The 23,763-nt window shown below is 42.8% G+C and overlaps 1 protein-coding gene across 2 annotated transcripts in view; it reads left to right on the top strand.

Moving 5' to 3' along the window:
• FBXW10B (F-box and WD repeat domain containing 10B) overlaps positions 1–22,542 on the top strand; it is a 30,255-nt gene extending 7,713 nt beyond the window's left edge. For both annotated transcript variants that reach the window (XM_045526833.1, XM_045526834.1), the window contains 9 exons: positions 150–259; positions 2,136–2,336; positions 7,135–7,256; positions 10,774–10,922; positions 11,906–12,048; positions 16,716–16,874; positions 18,476–18,747; positions 19,994–20,137; positions 21,678–22,542. In XM_045526833.1, the coding sequence (XP_045382789.1) occupies positions 150–259; positions 2,136–2,336; positions 7,135–7,256; positions 10,774–10,922; positions 11,906–12,048; positions 16,716–16,874; positions 18,476–18,747; positions 19,994–20,137; positions 21,678–22,495 (2,118 nt within the window). In that variant the 3' untranslated portion in view covers positions 22,496–22,542. The remainder of the gene's footprint in view (positions 1–149; positions 260–2,135; positions 2,337–7,134; positions 7,257–10,773; positions 10,923–11,905; positions 12,049–16,715; positions 16,875–18,475; positions 18,748–19,993; positions 20,138–21,677) is intronic.
• The last annotated feature ends 1,221 nt before the right edge of the window (positions 22,543–23,763 follow it).

The following is a 23,763-nucleotide window of genomic DNA, read 5'->3' as shown; positions in this document are numbered from 1 at the left end:
ACTTTCTAACTCATGGATCACTTTGGTGCCTGCCCCTGGGCCCCCTTCACACATAGCAGCAGCCTCAGACTTGCAGGGGGACGCGCTAGGGATCTGGGACTGTGGGTAAAGGTGCCGCCATACTCTGACTCCGAGTATTCCCTTGTTAGAATGACTACAGCCTGTGGACTGCATACCAGAACCAGGAAACTCAGCAGGTGGTGATGGAGGAGAGAAATGTTTTCTGTGGGACCTACAATGTCCGCGTTGTCTCCGACATGTAGGTACCAGGGTCAGAACCTAGGTCTCCGGGGACCCTTGAATCACCCACAGTGGCTTCTCAGATTCCCCTGGCCATTGTTTACTTGGAAAGGCAGTCCCCTCCTCCCCTCAAGCTCCAGCCCTGAACTTCCTCGAAATCGGTGGATCATCGGTGCTTGATTTTGCACCGTTCTTGGAAGTGGATAGAGGACACTTTTCCTTTATAAATTTTGAGTATACTGACCAACAACCTTTTGCACAAGTCTCATTCATGAAATCTTTATTTTTTTGAGATATTTTAATCATATTATTATTATTTTTTGAGACAGAGTCTCTCTCTGTCACCCAGGCTAGAGTGCAGTGGCATCATGATGGTTCACTGCAGCCTCAGACTCCTGGGCTCAAGTGATCCTCCTGCCTCAGCCTCCTGAGTAGCTGAGACTACAGATGCTCACCAACATGCCTGGCTAATTTTTTCTGTTTTTAGTAGAGATAGGGTCTCGCTCTTGCTCAGGCTGGTCTCAAACTCCTGAGCTCAAGTGATCCTCCCGCCTTGGCCTCCCAGAGTGCTAGGATTATCTTTATTGTATTATTTTAATTTTAGAAGTAATATATGCTTATTGGAAAAAAAAATCCTCCAAGTGCCAGAAAATGTATAGAGAAAAGCAAAGATCTCCTACAATCTTGTCACCTAGAGATAGCCATCATTAACATTGATGTCTACCCTTCTAGAATTTGTTCTTTGCACACATAGCACGTATTTTAAATAGAAATGGGGGTATGCTGCATACATTTCTGCAACCCAATTCAGCAAATTACTGTGGATATCTTTCCATGGTAAATATGAAAATTGTATTTATAATAATTGCATAATGTGACATTATTTGGTCATACCATTAAGAAGAAGGCCCTTTAATAATCAACTTTCTGCCATATTTTAGGCCTAGGACTTCATTTTTTGTTCATAAGGTTTTGGGAGGGCCACCTCTACTTTATTTTTGGCCATCAATCTTATTAACAAATTGCATCTTGAAAATAGACCGGTCAGTATGGGGAAGACAGAGCAGACAGGGCAAAGGCAAAGCTGAGTTTTTATGGATAGTTTGGCAATGACTGCTCTGTAGAAGAGATGGTGACTGAGCTCCAGATATGACAAATGGAATGAGGACAAAAATGTCAAAAATTACTCCTCTATTTCTATACATCCTTGTTTATTGGAGTAATCCCACTTTGCTTTGTGGTCCTAGTGTACTTAATAATAGTGTCCCCTTTCACAATAAAAAAGTCTCAGTTTGGACAATAAATTATTTGGCCATCCTGTTCATATTTTACCTATTTGCTCATAATCCCATGATTGGAAAATGAGTTCAACTCACCTAGTTTTATTGGACTGTAAGCTCACTGAAAGCACGTTGCCGGGTCCATGTCTTATTCATCTTTGTATTTTCCATGGCACCAACTAGCACAGGACTTTGAACCCAGTGTGTGCTCCCTGGATATCAGTTAAAGGAAGAAAAGAAAAGAAAGCAATGTGTGTAAGGCTTCCCAATTGTGTTCCTCTGAGGTTTTCCATGAAAAAAGGTTTCCATGGTCAAATAAATCTAGGAAATGCCACAAGCTCTATTCTCTCTCTTGGGGATTTAGCATACCTTAGCAGAATTTTTTTTAAAAAAATAATTTTGCCTTGTGTCTTTAGGTTTTAAATCTACCTGAAATGCATTTTTGTCAAGGTATAAGTGTAGGGACTCCCTCAGGGCCTGTTAATGCTCAGCCGCCTTCTGTTGCCTTCAATTTTGCCTGTCAGCACCATTGTATGCAAAAGTCACTGCTAGGTAAGTTCCAGGAAGGACCCGAACTCTACTTTCATGGATAACCCTTTTCCCCTGGCAACTCAGGTGGGACAACAGCAGAGTCATCCACTATTCTGGGGGAGATTTGGTGGCTGTGTCATCTAATCGGAAGATCCACCTTCTGGACATCATGCAATTCACGAAGTTACCCGTGGAATTCCGAGGCCATGCTGGGAGCGTCCGGGCCCTCTTCTTGTGTGAGGAGGAAAACTTTCTCCTAAGCGGAAGTTATGACCTAAGTATCAGGTGAGAGGTCCAAGGACATCATGATCCCCATCCACCTAGGGCCTAAAGGCAGCTCGTGTAAGAACTGTCCCTGCCTTTTCCTATTTATATTTATTGAAAAGTGATACTGACTTCTAGAATACCTACAACTTTTTTTTTTTTTTGGCAATGTAAAAGACAAGAATTTATATGTTGTTTAAACTTTGGATGAAATAGATTTGTAAGAATTATCAGATATATTTTCTAGTTGATGACTACGAATCGAAATAGTTTCTTTTTTTTAGCATTCATAGATGAAGACATAATTTATATTTCTTCTTATAGATTCCTTTAGGGGAAAGTAGTTTTTTTTCTGGCAATAAAATATAGTATAGAAGCAAAATAGTGTTTAAAATGTATTTATACATATATTTTTAAATAATTCAATTCGCATCCATAGGCCCATTACTCAGGCCAAGAAAGAGGATGTAACCATTCCTCAAACCCTCCTGTGTCCTTCTCTTCTTGCTTCTTTTTTCCTTCCAACTAGACGTAATGTTATCCTAAATTTTACACTAATTATTCCCTTGTGTCTCTTTATAGTTTTCACTTTCTGCTTATTTATCTCCAAATATATTAATTACTTTTGCCCATTTTTGACCTTTATATAAACAGAATCATATTTTTAAAATTTGTCAGTACTCTATTCTTATATTGAACTGTTTTTGAGATTCACCCATATGATTTGGGTAACAGAAATTAATTTATTTTTATGGAGATACAGTATTTTATTGGATGATTGTATCATAACTCATTTATGTATTTTTCTCTTGGTGAACATTTGCATTGTTTCTAGTTTTTAATTCTTTCAAAGAGTGCTGCCCATGGATATGTTTTCTGGTGCCCACCTGCGTGAGTTTTTTTTAAAGGTATATTCTTAGCAGGAGAATTCCTAGGAAGGAGTACTAAACTGTTTTCCAAAGTGGTTGTATTAATTTACATTCCCACCAGCAGGTTATGAGAATATCCCTTCTTATAGATTCTCACCAATGCTTATTATTGTCAGTCTTTAACAGTTTTGTTGATCTGATGGGTATTAAATAAAACCCACTGAGTTTTATTGGGGTTTTAATTTTAATTAATTAATTGCTAGTGAAGTTGAACACCTTTTCGTATGTGTATTAGTCAGAGTTCTGAACCAGTAGGACTTGTATATACATAGAAACATAGAAAGAGATTTATTCTAAGGCCTTGGCTTGCATGATCATGAAGGCTGGCAAGTCCAAAATGTGCAGTGTGGGCCGAGAGGCTGGAGACCCAGGAGAGCCAATGGTGCTGATGAAACCCAAGGCCACCTGTTGAATTCCCTCTCACTTGGGGAAATCAGACTTTGGTTCTATTCAGGCCTTCAGCTGACTGGATGGGGCCCACCCACATCATGGAGGGCAGTCTGCTTTACTCAAAGTTCACTGCTTTAAATGTTAACCTCAGCCAATAATACCGTCCATGTTGACATGTAAAATTAACCATCATAATATGTTTTGGAACCATTTGTGCTTCCTCTTCTATGAAATTCGTGTTCAGTGGTTTTTCTTTTTTTTTTTTGCACTTTTTTTGTTGATTTACATATCCTTTTATTTTTGATTCATAAGAATTTTTTGTAATTTCTGGATATTAATTCTTTATTTTTGTGTTGCAAATTCCTTTTTCTAATTTGAGACCTGTCAGTTCACTATCTGTGGTGTGTTTTCATGAACAGGAATTCTTAACTTTGATGTAGTAGCATTTGTAAATGATTAAAGCTCTCTGCAACATGTTAAGATTCCTTCTCTACCTTAAAGTCATGAAGAGAGTCTCCTGTGGTATCTTTTTTAAAGTTTAAAAAAATTATTTTTTAATTTTTTTTGTTTTGCCTTTCATCTTTAGGTCTTTAATCTACCTGATTTTTCAAAAATCCTGGTTTTTGTTATGCTATGAGGTAGGAGTCCAATTCCTTCCTATTTGGATACCCAATTATGTCAGCACCGTTTTTGGACAAGACCGTCTTTTCCTCCACTGTTCTGTGATACTGGCTTTGTCATAAGACAAGTGTCAGTACCTTTCTATTTCTGGACTCTCTACTCTATTTCATTGGTCTGTTTGGCTATCCTTGGTCAATGCCAAACTGTCTTAATTAGTTTGATTTTTAAAGTCTTTATATCGGGTAGGGCAAGTCCCTCATCTCATTCACCTGCAGAGTGTTTTAGCTATTCTTGGACCTTTACACTTCCATCAAAATCTTTTTTGTTTGTTTTCATTCTTTTTTGGACTTTGAGTGCAGAGGATTGAGCTGATTATACTTCTCAGTTCATGTCATATCATCACTGGTCTGTGTAAGGCTCCGCTCCTGTTTTTATTTATTTATTTATTCATTCATTCATCTCTATTCTTCACTCCAGTTCTCTTCCCTGCATGAGTTACCACCTAGTCTTTCTTAGTGTGTATCTTTTTATTTATGTGTGTTCTTTCAAAATGTGTATTGGAGTATTTTGTACATGTATTTATAATTCACACCCATAGTATTGTGGTAAACCCCTCTTGGTTTCTAACTTTTGCACCTACCCTATGTTTCAAAGAGTCGTCTGTGTTATCATTCATCTGTGTAGTCAGCTGTTTATGGCTGTTGTGTAGCACTCTGTGGTTTGCGTACATGGTTTACCAACTTGCTTCTCTAGTGATGGACACTAGGTTGTCTCCAAATACTGCTGCGTTGAACATCTTTGTATATGTCCCTTCAGGGACACTGTGAGGTTCTTTTTAGGGATATGAACCCAGGAGTGCACTTGCTGAGACGTAGGTTAGGCAGCACCTGGTTTAAGTAAGCAGTACCAGACTGAAGTCCGGAATGACCACACCAGTCTGCATGCTCCCCGGCAGGACCCATGTGTCTCTGCTTCCAGACCAATGCTGGACATTATCTAGCTTTCCAGTTTCTGCCAAACGAATATGTGTAAAACCATTGCCATGTACATTACCCTGGTTACTAATGAGTTTGCTGATCCCCTTTTGTGACTTCTTTTGTATTATAAATTGCCTGATCATGTCCTTGCCTACTTTTCTATTGGGACCCCTCTAATTTTCTCAGCGATTTGCAGTTCCTTCTATTTCCTTCTAGATATTACTCTTTTGTTATAGTTTTAAAACTGCAGATATTGTCTCTATTGCTTAATTTATCCGTTAGCTTTGTTCATAGTATCCATTGTTGAACAAAAATTCTTAATATGGATGTAATAAAATTTATCAGTTTATCAGCATTTTTTTCCTCTTATGTCTGTGGTTCTTCCCACTTCTAGGTCACAGAGATATTTTCTATTATTTTCTTCTAGTAACTTTATAGTTTCACCTTTTGCATTCAGTTCTTTAATACACTTGCAGCTCAACTTTGTGGCCCAATGTAGGGTTTCCATTTTATTTGTTTATTTTTAAATGAAGTGAACAGTTTTCTGCATAAATGAAGGAAATTAACCTGGACACAGGGACTGCCATGTTGTTGGAAACAGAAATTTGAAACGTGCTTTCTTTCGGAGCATGGGGATGCTGCCCCCGCACTGTGGCTGCGGAGTAGTTTCTGACAGACGAGTAAGACGTCAGTGAGGCTGCTGGGCCTTTGGGAATATTAGAAGGAAAAGCTTAACATATCAAAAAAAACTGCACAAGAAACATTTATTAATCATTTATTATGTGCCAAGTCTCACAATAACTCAGTGAGATAAGTACCATTATTATCCCCAATTTACAGATGAAGAAACTGAGGTACAGAGCGGTTCGGTTATTTACCCAAGGTCACACAGCTAGTAAGTTGTGGCCTGGGATCGGGCCTCAGGCAGCCTACCTCCAGAGCCCATTATCCTAACATTTCACTTTGTCCTGTCACAAAAGCAGCCTGGCTGAGGTGGAAGTCTGTATCAGTGGCAGTTGAGAGGCAGGTGGCACATGCCTGCAGTCCCAGCTACTGGTGAGGCTAAGGTGGGAGGATCGCTTGAGCCCGTGAGTTCCAAGGCCAGCCTAGGCAACTTATTGAGACCCCATCTTCAGTAAATAAATTAATAAATGTGTGGCTCATACACGTTCCCATATATCTCTTAGATATGCTTTAGATATATAAGATATTTTGAATCTAAATGACTGTGGTAAATTATTCTGTTGCTTTTGTTTGAAGGTCATTTCTACCGTTGAGTCAGTGCTGTGGATTCTAAGCCTGGTGGTCATTCCAGGGACCCTTCCACCTAAAACCACCTAATATCTATCAAGCATTTTCTTCGAGTTAGTACCGTTCTAATGTCACATGTGTTAGTGCAGAGTTTCTCAGCTTCTGCACTATTGACAGCTGGGGCTGGAAAATTCTTTGTTGTGGAGCTGCCCTGTGCAACATCGGACATTTGGCAGCATAGGTGGCTTCTACACACTAGAGGCCAGTGGCACTTTCCTCCCTTCTTGTGACCATTAAAAATGTCTCTAGACATTTCCAAATGGCCCTTCCGTGTAGAAATCCCCCCTGGTTGACAATCACTGCATTAGTGCACTTAATTCTTCACAAAACCAGTGTGAGGTAACTGCTGTTGTTATCACTTCCATTTCATCAACGAGGAAATGAGGCTGACATAGAAATAAAGTAACTTTCCCTAAGTTACACCAAATAGGTGCTGTGACTGGCGTTCAAATCCGGGCCTCGGACTCTAAGTTTGACCATGAAACTCTGCTGCTTTCCAACTACTTACTGATCTAAAGGGACTCTGCATAGTGTGATCCCCTGGGCCCTCAGAAAATCTCAAAAACATTTTTTTTGGCCTGATTCCTGCAGATACTGGGATCTGAAAAGTGGGAGTTGTGTACGAATCTTCAATGGCCACCAGGGGACAATCACTTGCATAGATTTATATAAGAACAGGATCGCATCAGGAGCAAGAGATTGCCAGGTCAAAGGTGAGAAAGAAATGCCTTAAATTTTCTAAAACGTTTCCCCAAATCCATGGGTTACCAAAATGCTCGTTTTGCTCATTTCTATAGGCAGTCATTTATTCTTTCATTCATCCATCTGTCCACACACACATATATCCTCCAGCCTGTCTGTTCCACGGCTGCTAAAGCCCTGCAAGGTGAGACATGCTGTGCGAGGTGCTGACGAGGAGAAAGTGAACGCAACATGATCCCTTCAATGTGGCTCTTTATTTCTCCAAGAGGCTCACAGTCTCTCAGTGAAAGCAGATGTGTGAATATAGAATGGGGGATATAATATATACATGAATGATAACAGCTGCCATTTACCGAGTGCCAATTTTGTGACAGGCACTGTAACAGTTGCTTTGTATATATTATCTTATTTCATCCTCACAAGAGCTCCATGAAGTGGATGCAGATGAGGAATCCAAAACTCATGGAGAAAAACAACTTGCCCCAGTCAAGCTGCTAAGTGGTGGTGGGGGGCAGCATTCACACCCAAGACCACCATCTCTAAATCATGTGCTCCTAACCACATGCAGAGATCTAAGGCACCATATGGATGAGAGTGAATTAGGGAAAGCTCCGCAGGTGGGGTGCTCTTTGAGCGTGGTCTTGAGGTGTTGTTTGGTGTGGCTGGACCACCAGTTGTGGAGATAAGGCTGGTAAATCTGTTTGGGACCAGATTATAAAGGGCCTCTGCAGCATGGTACAGAACTGAACAGTATCCTGGGGACGTGGAAAGCCAGGAATGCATTTTAAGTTGGGAACTGACATGATCAAATGTATACTTTAGAGAGATAACTCTAGTGACAGTTTGGAAGAAAGATTCAGAGAGGGGTGACTACGTGGAGATAGGGGACAAGTTAAGATGTTATTTGGTCTAGACAACTGCCACAGTGTCTTCTGAATGTCTGAGAACAAGCAAGTGCGAAGAGACTGGACAGATGTGACTCTGCATTCCATGGGCCAGACCCAAGGGAGATCGCTCAGGGGGAAATTGGCAGGATTTTACCCCCAACTGGATAGGAAAAGCGAGGAAGGTGGAGGAGCAGATGATAAGGCCACTGGGTATATGGAAAAACCATTAATGAAAATAAGGACTCCAAGGGAAGAACAGCGTAGGGTGAGAATGAGGAGGAGGTCACAGGTTCAGTTTTGGACATGTTGGGTGTGGTAGGCAAAATAATGGCCAACCAAAATTGTTTACGTCCTAATCCTTGAAATCCGTGACTATGTCATCTTGCCTGGCAAAAGGGATTTCACAGATGTGACCCAATTAAGACCTTAAAATGGGGAGATTCTCCTGAGTTATTGGGGTGGATCCAATGTAATCACACGCATCCTTAAAAACAGAGAATCTGTCTGGGCTGTGATCAAAGGGAGACGTGACCATGGAACAGCGGTCAGAGAGACCCGACATTGCTGGAGGAAGGGGCCGTGAGCCAAGGAGTGTGGGCGGCCTCTGGAAGATGGGCAAGGAGATGGATGCCCCACCCCCAACCCTCCATGAAGGAAAGTGTCCCTATAGACACCTTGATTTCAGCCTTGTGAGATCACAGTGGACTTCCATTAGATAACACATTGGTGTTGTTTTCAGCCGCTAAGCTGTGGGCATTCGTTATAGCAGCCATAAGAGAGCTGACATAGTGAGGATGAGATTCCTGAGGGCACCCAGGTGAGAATTTCCAGAAGACAGATGCAGTTGTGGATACATTGGTCTGGGGCCCAGGATGTGTGGACCTGGTAGTTGTCAGTTATAGAGAAAGGTGGAAGCCCTAGGTGTGGATGAGATTCTAGTAGAAGAATACCAGGGAAGAGTGAGAAGAGAAGGGAAGCAAGGAACCTGGGAGCCACAGCACATCAGGAGCAGGTGGAAGGAAGCCGTGTGGGAAAGGGGCGGTGAAGTGGCGTCATACACAAACATGCAGAGCTGCTTGGGAAATCTCACTGTTCTTCCTTACCCTCCTCGGCCTGACCGAGTAGTCATTGCTGTGGTTGCTTTGGGGAGCGCCACAGAAAGGATGAGAGCTGCCCCGGTGAGGGTTGAGATGGAAGGGCAGCCATGGCCCCCCAGCAGGCTGGAAGAGTCTCTTGGGCCGCCAGCAGGGCCAGGACTGGAGGGGTGAGGAGTTAGGTCCTTGCCCCAGATGTAAAATTTAAGGAGACACCAAAAAAACTCCTCAGTGATCAAGATACACATTTCAGTGCAATAGTTAAAAAGGCAAAATTAATGCACAAAATCCACGATGAACAAATTTCAAAATCTCTCTCGCTTCACCCTATTCCTGGTCCCGGCCACCAGCCTGCCTGGATTACAAAAATAGAATGAACAAGGAGACTATTAGAGACCTGAAAGGCAACCCTTCACTTTTAAAATTCTTTAAAATTCACCTTACCAGTGAATCTTTTAATTCATCTTTCAATTTTTGCACTGGCAATTTTATAAATGGCCCAAGATATATACATAAAAAATAAGTGAGGAAAAGCATACTTATGTACTTAGAATTAACTTAGCATAAATGATTAAGAGCATGGCCTCTGGGTCCAGACTCCCTGGGTTCAAATCCCAGCTCTGCCACCCACCACCTGTGGCCCCCTCAGGAGGTAACTGAGCCTTTCTATGCCTCACTTTCCTCAACTTTGCAGTGGGGAATAATAATAATAGTACCTGTCTCACGAAGGTGAGTTAATCCCTGCATTGTTATTGTAACCAGCTCGAATGGCTCCTGGCTCATCTTCTGTTAGTGCCACATAAGTATCAGCCACAGTTATTATTTTGTCCCAGGCCACTCGTTCTCTTTCCTGAGGAGGAAGGTGCTTTGGGGACTGATGAAGCAGACTTAATGTTTTCATTCCTGAATTAAGGGTGCCCACTTTCAGATCCTTCCTTTTAGCTCTGTTCTCCCACCCGCCCTCCGCGCGCTCCTCCCCACGCGACACCTGCAGGATGCAGAAGCTGCTCTGACACCGTCGGTGTGGAAGCAGCAGCTCCATAAAGTCCACAAGCAGATCCAGAAATATTTAAAAATGTAAGTGAAGGTAGACGACAACTTTATTTTCTTCTGGGGACAGAAAGTGTGGTCAGGAAGCCAGTGTCCGGGAGGAATGACAACACCAAACGTTTGCCGTGATTTTCGTGAGCTCTACCCGACAGCAAGCATTTTTTCAGACTTGAGGAATAGGCTTATTGGAGACGAGCTGTCTAGCACGTGGACTCCAGGGCTGAGTTCTAGGTCAGGGCCAAGGTCCTCTGCATTGCCAGCTCTCCCAAGGGCCCACCCACGGGCGGGCAGCTGTGTTGTAGGGATGTGGAGCTGGTGGTGAGCCTGCCCCGGGGGCTGCCAGGCCAAGCGAGGGCCTTCTAGAGTCTGGTTGAAGGGCTGGGCTAGTCCTGGCCTCTGTGAGGGGGAGTGGATGGCACCAGAACGGTTTCCCCCCTCCCCTCTCCCTCACCTCTCCTCGAGTCCTGTTTCTTTTCCTCTCTCCTTCTCCTCTTCAGAGTGGGATTTGGACACAGGGAAGTGCCTGAAGACATTTAAACACAAAGACCCCATCTTGGCCACCAGGATCAATGACACCTATATCGTGAGCAGCTGTGAGCGAGGGATAGTCAAAGTGTGGCACGTTGCCATGGCCCAGCTTGTCAAGGTGCGAGGGCAGTGGGCTGGGGGCAGGGCCGTGGCGGTGACGGGTTGGAGGGGATGGAGGGGATGCCCCATGTCGCTCCCCAGGCCGTCCTGGGGGAGGGCTGCAGAGCGGGCCATGCTGAGTCCGTGGAGGGTAGGGGCTCCACCAGGTTGTCATGGGCATGGAGCAGGAAGGCTGCATTCGGACTCAGCAAGGGATGCCGGCCTTAGGGCCTTTTAACAGCAGCAGAGGTCAAGTGCCTTTTTCTATTCCAGAGCATTCTACCCTGATGAGGGGTAGACTGAGGGGATGAACAAAGCATTTTTTTTTACCTCCTTACTCTGTCAGTAAGGCCAAAACATTGGGGGATGAACAGACACGTTTCTTTTGTCCTTACTCGCCAATGAAGAGAGAACATTGGCAGTGTTGAAAGTGATTGGGTGTTCACAAAACAAGTTCTTGCTGGAGTTGAACCCCTGGCCTCAGTGGATGGTGCTGATGTGTCATTTGCACCAGGAACTCAGGATCATAGTGAAAAGGGGGCTGGCTTGGCTTGTGGATTTTTCCCCATCAGTCTTGCCATTGTTGTCGAGCCAGCAGCTGCAGGCACAGGGCGCCCCGTGTGCACTCCGGGTCCTGGCAGGGAGCCGGGTTGGGGCCCCTCACCTTCACTCATCTGCCGGCAGCAGACAGCGATCTCTGGCCCTCTCTGGTGCTCCAAGAAGATGGGGTCTGCCACAGCCACAGACCCGGTGGAGCAAGTCCCCTCCCTGATCACGTTCCTCCTTAACTGGGGAGAAAGCCCTTCGAGAGAGGGAGGCATGGGCGCCGCTGGCCCTCTTAGAGCAAAGGAGAAGTCAGCTCAGGCCGTGCTGAGTGAGCGGCAGTCGTGGATTGGGAGCGTGATTCAGGGATTCCTCGGAGGAAGCCTCCAGCTTTGGTTCTGGGAGGTGTCACAGTCCGAGTTGAAGAGGGGCTGAAAGCAGCGGCGTCATTTCTTGCAGACTCTCAGTGGCCACCAGGGAGCTGTGAAATGCCTGTTTTTTGATGAGTGGCATGTCCTGTCGGGGAGTGCTGACGGGCTGGTCATGGCCTGGAGCATGGTGGGCAAGTACGAGCGCTGCCTGATGGCCTTCAAGCATCCAAAGTAGGTGCCGCTGGAGCCGCGACTGACAAGCCTGGTGCTCCCCGCTCCCTGTCACAGCCCGGCCTGCGGTCTTGGCCAGGCCCTCTGTCCGCTGCCGGCCTCTCCTCCGCTCTGTGCCTCACCCGCTTCTGCTCCCCTCCTTTTCCACCCGGTGCCCATTTTCCCCACCATCGTCTCTGTCTGGCCATTCCCTCTCCCACCTCCCCTCGTGTCTCTTGAGAAATAGTACTACCAGATGTGGGTTTTGACAAGTTATTGAAGTTTTATGTTTATGTTATGCCATACCTGTTATTGACCAGACATATGAATACTAGCAGAACCATTCCAAATAATTCCAGAAAATTCTTGGACTTGGTCTTTATCCAGGAAGTTTGTGCTCATAAAAGCTTAAAATGATCCGAGTGCCAAAGTTTTAAAAACAGCTAAGGCCTTAAAAAAAGAAGCTAATACCTATGTCTGTGGGCCAGATTCCATTTCAGGACAGCAAATGGATTTCATTTTACAATTCAATTCAAATTTAGTGGTGGCTGCTTGGAGCCAATTAATAAGTGTTCTGAGGTCACATCTGGGCTTATTTGGAAAGGGTATTGTGGTCAGTTAATGATTCTGCCATGGTCATGGGTGTCATAGGCTGCTTTACACCCCTCTTACACTATGTCAATAATGCACCTTCCCCTGAATGCATTATACAAATTTCCAGGAAACTAAATGCTATCTTAATTGATTCAAAAGTGAGTGGAGTTTCCAGGGGATCTCTCAGGGTGTATTTATCTTAGTAAATTATGGCCCTAGATATCCTTATACTCTCCTAGGAACCTTTCAGACAGGCACAACTGGTCTTATGGAAGGTGTAAGGGGGTATGCGTGTATATGTGCATGTCCTCTGTCTGTGGTGTATGACTGAATTATTAACAGGTGGGTGCCAGAAAGGGCCCATGTGCAGTGATTTAGCCAACCCTTAGATAATTATCAGCCTTTTAGCATGTCATCTGGACTATCAAGCCTTGATCTCAAGGAGGGAGTCAAACTTTATGACACCAAAATGGCAATTGTATGTTTTTAAAACCTTCTAAGCAGGATTCAGTAGGATTTAGCTAGTTATTGGAAAATAATTTGTTTCCAGCAAACCCAGCAATTTGGTCACCATTCCACCACTGCATGAGTCTCCCACTCTGCTTCTGCTATGAGACCTCGGACAACACCTACTTTGATTGAATGACAGCCCCATTCATATTGGTTGACTCTTGTTAACAGAAAAGCCATAGACATCTGGAAGACACGTTCAATGCTTTCATTTATAGGTTCCCTTCTCCCCCAAGTCCTCAAAAATATATCTAACTGATTGATAATGAGCCCAAGAGTTTGAGGTTGCAGTGAGCTATTATGATGCCACTGCACACTAGCCAGGGCAACAGAGTGAGACTCTGCCTCTTAAAAGAATTTTCGTTTTTTTTAAATTTTTTTCTTTAAATTTCTTTAATTTTTTTTCTTTAAATTTTTTTTAAGAGACAAGAGTTTTGCTCTGTTGCCCCCACTGGAGTGCAGTAGCCTGATCATAGCTCACTGTAGCCTTGAACTCCTGGGTTCAGGTGATCCTCCTGCCTCAGCCTCCTGAGTAGCTGGTACTACAGGTGTGTGCCACTGTGCCTGGCTAATTTTTTTTCAATTTTTTGTGGAAACAGGGTTTTGCTATGTTGCTCAGGCTGGTCTTGAACTCCTGGCCTCAAGCAATTCTCATGCCTTGGCCTCCCAAAGTGCTAGTATTACAGGCATGAATCATTGTGCCTAGCCCCCAAACTGAATATTTTGAATATTGTAATGTCACAACTCTGGAAATCAGATTCAGATTTTCGCCTGTTTTCAAGGTTTGTTTTTGTTGCTGCTTATTGTATTAATAGTTTTTATAGTTTGTTTAGGGACTTTTCTGAACTAATTTTGTGAAGTCTGTATTCTTTCTCTTTGGCCACTAAAGTCTCTGTTTTATTAGCTTGGTGGTGAGCAAATGACTTGACAGAGATTTATCTGAACACCTAGAACCAATTTTTTCCCACTCTTTGTCAAAGGGCTCTGTATGCCTGTTGCTGGAAGACTTCAACATTCAGCTAGGTAGTTTACAACTCTATCCTAGTGCTCACTTCCTGTTCATACAGAACATCAAGGTTAGCCAGGGGTGAGAGCTTAGGGCTTTCTCAGGTCTTTCTTAAGCATGTGCACAGCCCTGGGCATGTGTGTGGCCATTTAGATTTCCAGGAATGTGTCTGAGTTTTTCAAAACCTTCATGGACATTTCATTCCCCAGCCTTTCCTCCAAAGCTTTCTGGTTAGTGTATTGTTTGCAGTAATGGACATCTATTGCCTCAGGTAGCAGTAACTACAACATTTGCTTGTAAATGTTTTCAACAAATGCCCCCCAGGTAGCAGCTTTAACAATGGATGAATTCCTAGTCAGGTGACATAAACACAAGCCTTTTGATCCAGGCTTCCAGGAAGCTACCAGACAGGTCAAATAATGAATGAAGTCCTTTCTGTTCCCTCTAGTACCAGGAATCTGTACTGTTATGTCCATGGCTACCATTAAGCTGGGGAGTGAGGAATGGGACTAGGGCAGTTTGACAGGCCACAAAGCTCACTGTTCTTACTGACACAAAGCCATTTTACTTGTCTGAGCACTCTCTGGGTTGTTGCACACCTTTGTTTTTTTCCCAGAGTTCTGGAAAAGTTCATTGTGATGTTTGTTTTTTTTTAATGAATTTTTCCATTGCTTTTATGGAAGAGCACAATTTCAGAGTTCTTTGCTCTATTATTATCACTGATATTACTTTCTGCAGTGTCTTTGATGAACAAGGAGCAAAAGAGCAAAGAAGGAGACAAATAATTTATTTCTAAGGCAGGATAAAACCTGAAAGAAGACTGGGCTGTCCTAATATCATAATATCACTATTGTATCAGGTACTGGGCTAAGTTTTTAAAATACCTTAATTAATTTAATCCTGACAGCAATCCTGTGAGGAAGAAATTACTATCCCCATTTCATAGAAGAAAAAAACTGAAGACTGAGAGGTTACTCCCTCAAGGTTATGCAGCCAGTAAGTGGTAGAGTCAGGTTTTGATCCCAAGTTTTTTGATCCCAAAGCCTGTGCTTTTAATCAGTAGGCTACAGTGGCGTAGACAGACCCACCAAATGTCACAGGAACCTATGAGAAGGGAAGTGTAGGCTCAGCTCAGCAAGACCAAAAGAGATACACCAAGAGACAAACCCTTCTATCTCAGGACTTTTCTCCCAGTCCTCAATTACTGAGTTGCTGCTTAGGGCACCAACAAAGTTATATTTTCATCTTGAAAAACTTAGAACTCTGTTGGACTTTTCAATATTTATTTTACAACTTAGGTCTAACTATCTATCATCTATCTTACCTATCGATCACATAAGGAGGGGTTCAAGTCACATTTGCCTCCTTGCTGTCCTTCAAATGGGCTAAACATGTTTCTGCCTTTTGGGGTCTTTGTTATTTCTATTTTGTTAGTGGTTAGGGCCATGAAAAATCTTCATCTAGCCCTGGGATCTGACCAAGGCTAAGGCCAAATGCCACGGATAGATATTCTTTTAACGCACTGTAGAAATGACCATACTCTGAAAACATGAGCAGACAGTCTTTTTTTTCACCAAATATATATTGAGGGCCTACTGTGGGCTAGGTGTTGTGCTAGGTAATGAGCATTCAGCGATGAAAAAGACATGAATAGTCTTATACTTATACATGATAGTATACCTGGAGGTTTTGTACATGTGTGATGGGCGGGGAAGGGGAGATGTGGGGAGGAGACTGAGATAAGGGATGGCTTTTTGGAGAAGGTAGCACATGAGCTAGGCCATGGATGGACTTGGCTGGGTAGACAAGGCAGTGATCGATGGACTTGCTTTGCATATAGAATCTAACAAATTGGTGGCATTAAATTCAACTTTTCAGTGTCATTAACAGAAATGGGATGATTATAGTTCTTAGAATTGAATGCTCCACATATCTGAGGTCCAATGTGAACCCAGCTATTGTAGGGAGGATTTTGTCGGAGGAATCTGCCTAGGTCTTCCTCCTCCTGGTCTCCTCTCTTCTCCTACTAGTCATCACAAAGGAGACTCATAAATCTCATCTCTGGGTACAATTTTCCTTAAGGATGTTTCACTGAAAGAAGGAAAGCCACTAATTTAAGAGCAAAAAGAAACTGCTAAAATAAAAGGTTTTGCCTTATATAATCATTTTCCCTCTTGTTTTTTCTTTTTTATATAATATTAGTTTAAAAGGAATCAAAACATTAAATAATTCTCAGCATGACTTTTGTATAAGTAGATAGCTAGAAATCAAATTGCAAGAGAAAAACATGGTGATCTATATAGTAGACCAAAAAACAGACAAACAAAAACCTGTGACACCAGCCTTTTTGTTTTGCCCCCTTGTGGCACTGTGACCTAACTGCAGGAAAAGTAACTGCAGACTAGCAAGAGGTATGCCTTGAAAGTGCATGGTTGACATCCGGGATTATAAAATGATGGCAAACACGGGCTTTAAGACAGTTATGGCCACTGCCTCCCAACCACACACAAAATATCCTAAACTATAGTCAAGCCCAAGCAGTTTGCCGGATACTGCCTGTTGCTCTGTTTCCTTTCAGGGAGGTGCTTCATGTGTCCCTTCTCTTCCTCCGGGTCATCAGCGCCTGTGGAGACGGCAAGATCCGCATTTACAACTTCCTCAGTGGGAACTGTCTGAAGGTGATAAAAGCCAATGCCAGAGGTGATCCTGTGCTGTCCTTCTTTATTCAGGGCAACAGGTGGGTGATAGGTGTGGAGGTCATAACCGTGAGCAATTCTGACTTCTGGGATCCCAGCCCTGGATTTGCAGTCAGGGGAAGAGAGTGGACATGCTTCCCTCCAACTTTGGCTGTAGTGGAGTAATAGTCTTGAGGGGGACTAATTGGGCTTTGCACAAAAGTTAGCAATAGGAAGCAGTCATAGTTCATTCTGACTCTTCATTCATTCTGGGTGTTTGGGGAAATCATGCAATGGGTGCAGGATAGCTCTTCTGTAAGGATCCTATGGTCTGCCAAGGTGCGGCCCCTGCTTGCTCTTGGACTGTGCATTCAGCTGCCTGGAGCTCCATGGGCTGTCTCTGATGCCCACTTCTAATGCAGAGAGACTTACAGCAGCAGCAGGGGGCCAGTCGGGGAGAGCTGAGCAGGTGAGCTTACAGAAACCAGTGCCATGACTGCACTAATTGTATACGGTGCTGTGCTTATTACACAGGAATAGGTTCAGGGTGATATTGTGCGAAAATAACCAAATAGCATCAATTTATAAATTCTACCCCAGGCTCACTTGAGACATCACTTAATCTCTCTGAACCACATTGCCTTCCTTTTAATGAAACTTCATTAATACTATATATCATCTTCAAGGGGGTAGCCTGGTAATAAGGCTCAATAAATGAACACTTTTCAGTTATGAAGTAACGATGCTGTAAAAAACAAATCAGCTCTGGCCTTTCCTCATTCACAGCATCCAAAGAGAATGATTTCCTTTTGGCTTAAGTAAAAAAAACTCTGGAAGAGATTTCTTATTGGAATGAGTCCCCAACTTCCATTCCAGCATTTCCAGCCAAAATAAGCTACTTTTCTAGAGCATTTATGTTAACAATTAAGGTCTTAAAATTGCAGCCTTTTGGAGCAGAAAGGAACCTACACATAGAGTCTCCATTTCTTGTTTGCAGTGACAGGAGATCTCTATGGGGTTGGGGGCAGCTTGCTTTGTGTAAATGACAGAAACTAGTGGGTGGGGGAGGCAGGGCTGGGGAAGGGGTGCAAGTTCCAAAGCTCTTCGTCTAGGGGGCATAAAAGTGTGGATTAGAGCAGACAGAACTCATCCTGCTTTATAAAGCACAGAGACCCTGGAGTGATAGTGTGAAAAGCGTGGGGTCCACGTGGAGGGTCGCTGGTGCCATTAGAGAGTTTTCCTCATTGCCATCGCAGCAATGGAAACATTGGTTTGGAAGCTGTGCTGTAAAAACAGGGAATGAGTTTCAAGACATAGTGTGCAGAGTATTTAAGCTTCTGGGCATCTTAGGTACCTGGCACTTGTTCTAGGAACAGAAATTCATTTAAAAATATTTTAACTTAAGAAGTGAAACAATCAGAACATATGTGTCCATTCACATTTATTTTTTAAAGAAAAGAGCTACAAAGTGACCTCTGCTGCATGGCCCGATACCTTTCACCACCCTCGGCTCTCCAACACCCTACACTAGCCTGTTAGTGTGGCCATTACCTGGGCACTGCTCCCTGGGCCTAAGCATTGGAGGGGACCGTAATTGATCACGATGCATCTTTTGGTGGCCTCCACACTCCTTTTGTGGGCAATCTTATTGTTTTGGTTCCAGGATCATGGTCAACACAGAGAGCAACATCCTCATGTTCCAGTTTGAGCCCATAAAATGGCAGTACGCCCAGGAAAGAAGTAAACAAAAGAAGAATAAGGAGAGAGAGGAGGAAAAAGAAGAAAACGGCCTCACGGAAATTCTCTCCAGGTCTAGCACTCAGATTTATAGCCTGAGAGACTCTGTATCCAGTAAACAAACTGTGACAACAGAGTTCCTATCAAGTAAAACTCACAAGCCCCGTGTCGTCCTGAAAGTGGCCAAGTTACCTTCAGGTACAGGAGCCAAACCCAGCAGTTTCAGTGATAATCAGTTGAGGAGGTGAGGGGGGCCCAGGACTGGTTTCTCTGTGAGATATTTTGGCTAGTGGTTTCCTGAGGTATAAATCTTAACCCTTCGGGAAGGTTGGACCCATTCTCTTCCATCCACCAAATTACTAATATTTGTTAGCCGGTTAAAGGGAATCTCCTGATTTTCAAGGCCTAGATTTTCAAACTTATTATAATCCTTGTACAGTAGATAAGACCAGCCTTAATACTTGCCATTAAAATAAGACAAACAAACAACATCCTCACCCCCCAAAATTCAAACATATATTAATTATAGCTATTTCCTCAAGACAGAGACAAGAAGTAACTCTAAGCAGAAAAGTGTTCTAAACAGAATGTCTTCTCTTTAGACCTCTGAGAGAGCTCTGAGAGGACATGTGTAGCTAGAAAATCTTACTTATAAAGCCAGGTGTGTGTGTGTGTGTGTGTGTGTGTGTGTGTGTGTGTAAGTGGGGGAGCAGGCATGGCTCATGCCATTTATAAGACATCCGAAGAATAAATTATGTGTAGGTTAGAGTAGCAAGACTCCTTTTCACCTGTCCTGTCTTTGGCATGTGAAGTTGGATCTACAGATCTATAGAGAACACTAATAGATCATTCCCAAGCATATCGCACCACACATAGTCAGCTCCCTTTTGAGAAGAGGCAACCAAGAGTTTCAGATAATGCTTAAGCTTCATAACTCAGTGGGAAAGTGGGTGGGAGGGGAGTCAGGATGTGATCTAGACCTGAAACTCCAGGTGGCTACTTAGTTCCTATGGCAATAAGTGATATGGTGCTGGGTACAAAAAATACAGCTGGAGAGAAGGAGTAAGTCCCAGTGCTCGACTGCACAGTGGGGTGACTATAGTTAACAATAATTTATTGTATATTTCAAAATAGCTAGAAGAGAAGACTTGGAATATTCCCAACACAAAGAAATGATAAATGTTTGAGATGATGGATAGCTTAATTACCATGATCTGATCATTACACATTGTATACATCTATCAAAATATCATATGTACCCCATAAATATGTACAATTATTATGTACCCATAAAAACCAAAATGGTGACATTTGGGATGAAAATCAGTCCAATTATCAGCCCTCATTATTACTGATTATAGTATTATTATTATGCCCTCGTCATTCACACCTAACTGAAGTATATCATGACTACAGTTTCTTCCTAAATCTCAATTCAATTTAGCAGTGTCAATAGAGCAACCTCAAAGTCAAGAAAACCCAAAATCGCCCCAAAGAGATAGCAAGAAGAGAGCTTATCCTGTTCATAAAGAAGCACTTGGCACAGATGGTGGGCAAGAGACTTTGGAAGCAAACTCTGAGGCAGGAGGTAAGACGAATGGTGATACCTTATTCTGAATTAGTGGTGAGATTAGAACTCATTCTCTCTCTTTTTCTGTCTCTATCTCTGTCAATTTTAGTTTTGTTGTCCAGCAGGCCAACAACTTTGCTTATCTTTCAGAATTCAGAATGAATGTGATCCTGGCTTCTCCTAAGAGTGATTGGTTTTCTTTAATTGTCCCCTTACTACCTTGAGGCCATAGAGGGAGAACCTTTCTAAGACCTGAGTTTCCAGTTTTTGGCTCACAGCCTGCCTCTGTTCCTGGCCAGTCAGCTTCCTCATTTCTTGGGGGCAATGGTTGAGCAGATAATGAAAAATCTATACTATGGAATATTATATATAGCTAAAAATTGTTTGAGGAGGATCCGTATACAGTAACTTGGAGAGAGATCCACAATATATTATCATATGAAAAAAGACAAATTGAAATGATGAGCTCATCACAATTTTTTTTATAAAAAGAGAAAAAATTATCTGTTCTTTAGTGTTTGGAAGGAGAGCAGGGAAGATTTTGACATCTTATTTTCACTCAGTTTTGTATGTTATAATAAAATATTGTTTAATTAGCAAAGTAAAGATCAGGGAAAAATTTGAGGTTTCTGTCCTAGTGTGTCCACACACAAACATCTTGGGCTAAAACCTATTTGGCCAAGGAAAATTATATACTTAACACACCATTGCATTTTACTCCCTGGTGTAGCTTGGGATACAGATTTTACTTGCTAGGTCAGACTAGGCAAATCAGTTCTACTTTTCATGACTCAGTTATTCCTTTTTGTAAAATGAGGATAATGCTTTCAGTGTTTCTGTGTGGTATTGTAGGGACTGAAAAGCCCAAATAGAAGAGACTTTATAGATTTGCTTGCCTGTGAAGACATTTTTGTTAACTTAATGATCTTAGACACCTCTGAGGCCTTGACCATAAAACACTATGGCAGAGGGAATCTCTTATTCTGGTCAGTGGCTTTTGGACCTGCTGCTATTGTTCAAAACATTTTGGGAACTCCTCTGGAGGAACCATCTTTTAGTCATGTTTTGATTATTTTGCATTACCCAGGGGTGATATATTCTTTGAAGACAGGTTTGATTTTGGGAAACATCCAAGATTATTTGGAGTCAAATTTGATCAATAAGTAGAGATCAAACTTTGCAATACAGTTGTTGTTGTTGAAAAATACAGATATGTTACTATTACACATTTACAAAGCCTGCTTTGTGTGAAGCATAAATGGTATGTGAAGGTCATTCCCCAAAGGGAAGTTTCAAAAATATGTGGACCATTGGAATCACATCTAGAGGCTAATACACACTTTGCACAATACTAGCGTATTTATTAAAAACTTATTTTATTAAATCATTTCTGGTATCACCATTTCTGATACCACTGGGGATGTCTGCCCATGTGATGGCATGCCTGTTAGGCAACAAAGACTTCAGCATGCCTAGTGGTTAGAATGGCTCTAACTTTCATGCATGAGTACTTAATATTTTCCATGGAATGCTGATCTTTTTTTCTTTGAAAAAGCAGATGATGTGATGAAAGTACGAAAACAAGGACAACTGGAAACTCCTGGAGAATTGATCCATCACCAAAAGAAAAAGTCCTGGAAAATGCCTATGTCACCTGACCGATTCCTCCTGACTATCAGTGCCTTGCAGAAAGCTCATAATTCAGGGAAATTTGCCTACCCCCATAGGCCCCAAACCCAAGTCATTGATGCCTGGGGACCTTCAGTCTCGCACCCAAGGAAGGTCCTGAATTTCAAAGGAAAATCAGTCCAACATGCAGTTGATCTGTTGAGATTCAGCAATCCTCCCATAGACGTGAAAAAAACCAATGTTCCCCTTGAAACCCAGAAACTGCAGCCCAATTTGAAGAACTCTTTGCACAGTCCCAGAGTGCAGTCCACCATCCCCCAACCCATGATTATCCGCCCCAAGTTCTCAGGCAGCTTAAAGGAAGACCAAGTGACCAGTTCAACTGAAGGGGCAATGCGCCGTACTGGCCCCCTGACCAGTTTGCAGGTCATCAAACAGCACCACATGCTAGCTCCACATGTGAGTACAGCCACCCTGTCTGTCAAGAAAGAACGGGCTCGCTTCTGCACAGCCCTCGATCCCCTTAGAATGAACACCAGGTTCATGTTGTTGACCGTGAAGGAGGAGAAAGAGTATGGGGAAGCCAGGATGAAGGAGTATCAGGCGAGGGAGTCAACTGCAGTGGTTGATCCAGGAAAAGCCAGCAAAACTGCATGGATCAGGAAGATCAAAGGCCTGCCTATTGATAATTTCATGAAGCAAGGGAAAACTGCAGCCCCTGAACTTGGACAAAATGTATTTATCTAAACCAGCCTTGGGGAATTACCATGTCTTATGATAAACAGAAAGCCAAGTCAGGTGGATGTTGGTGTTTGGCCTTTTTTTTTTTTTGACTATTTCCTCCCTGGTAATTGCAATTAACATGAGAACTAACTATCTTCCTATGAGCCAAAGAATTGATATCATCAAAGTAAGAAATGGCAGGAGTCTGAGAGAAATCAGCATCTGTATTCCCACTGAAAACCATTCAATAAGACTTAGGGAAGCCTAGTTTCATTGATGGAGGGTGGGGAGGTGATCACTGGAAATTAGATATCATTACCAGTTTAGGGCTATTAGTTCTTCCAGCAATGAAGTGCTGGGATTATGTCAGGATAATGCATTGGAGTTTCCTGTTATTTTTGTGTAGAAGACTGATGAAACTCAGTGAATTCAGTTAAGAATCTAAAAGGGGAAGCCCTCAATGGGGTTGACCTGCTGCATTGGAGAATGTTTTGTGTGCTTTTCCTTCTTAGGGCTAACTCCTATGGAAGAGAATTAAGCATATTCATCCTGTCTACAAAGAGGGACAATAATATTGAGTGTGTTGATGTTTCTACTTAAACCTTCGGAGGATGGTATCAGGGACCAGATGAGTAATTCAGAAGAGTGCAGCCCCCCATGGGGTCTATGGCCCATTGGCGAGCTCAAGCCCCACACAAAGCCTACTACTCAGTGGCTCAGCAAGGCCTGATCTTTTGCCTCTTCAAGAAAAGCCAGAAATTCATATTTTTCCAAGAAATGACATGAATTTTAAAGGATGGTAATGAATTCAAATAGAATGCATAACAAAAGCAAAAGCAACAAAAAGACAACTCCATGAACCCCCACAACAATGAGTGGGCCACTGAAAACATGCCATGGACAGGCTGGATGCCTGGATTTCACGGCTTCAGCTTTTTACCTCCGAGGGCACCAATGCAATGGCTTTGCCAAGCGCTCTCTCCTTTGAGAAATGTAGGGTTTTTCCCCCTTCATTATTCAGGTATTAGGTTTAAGAAAGCACTGGCACACAACTTTTAAGTTGCAACTTTAATGGAGAAAATCCCCTCAATCAAGGAAATGTGTGAATAAACATTATTCCATGATCCAACAGCACCCTGACTAGGCTGGACAGACAGGATATTGTTATCATCGCCGTTTCAAAGACCTAACACCCCTTAAATTTCATGTCCTTTGCCCCGGCAAGATCACACACTTCATGAGCAGCTGGGCCTAGAACAGTAATAAGAATAACGTCTCCCATTTGCAAGATA

The sequence above is a fragment of the Lemur catta genome, chromosome 15, assembly GCF_020740605.2.
Source record: "Lemur catta isolate mLemCat1 chromosome 15, mLemCat1.pri, whole genome shotgun sequence".
NCBI lineage: Eukaryota > Metazoa > Chordata > Mammalia > Primates > Lemuridae > Lemur > Lemur catta.
The sequence above is the reverse complement of the archived record's forward strand: the minus strand, read 5'-3'. Positions and strand labels throughout refer to the sequence as shown.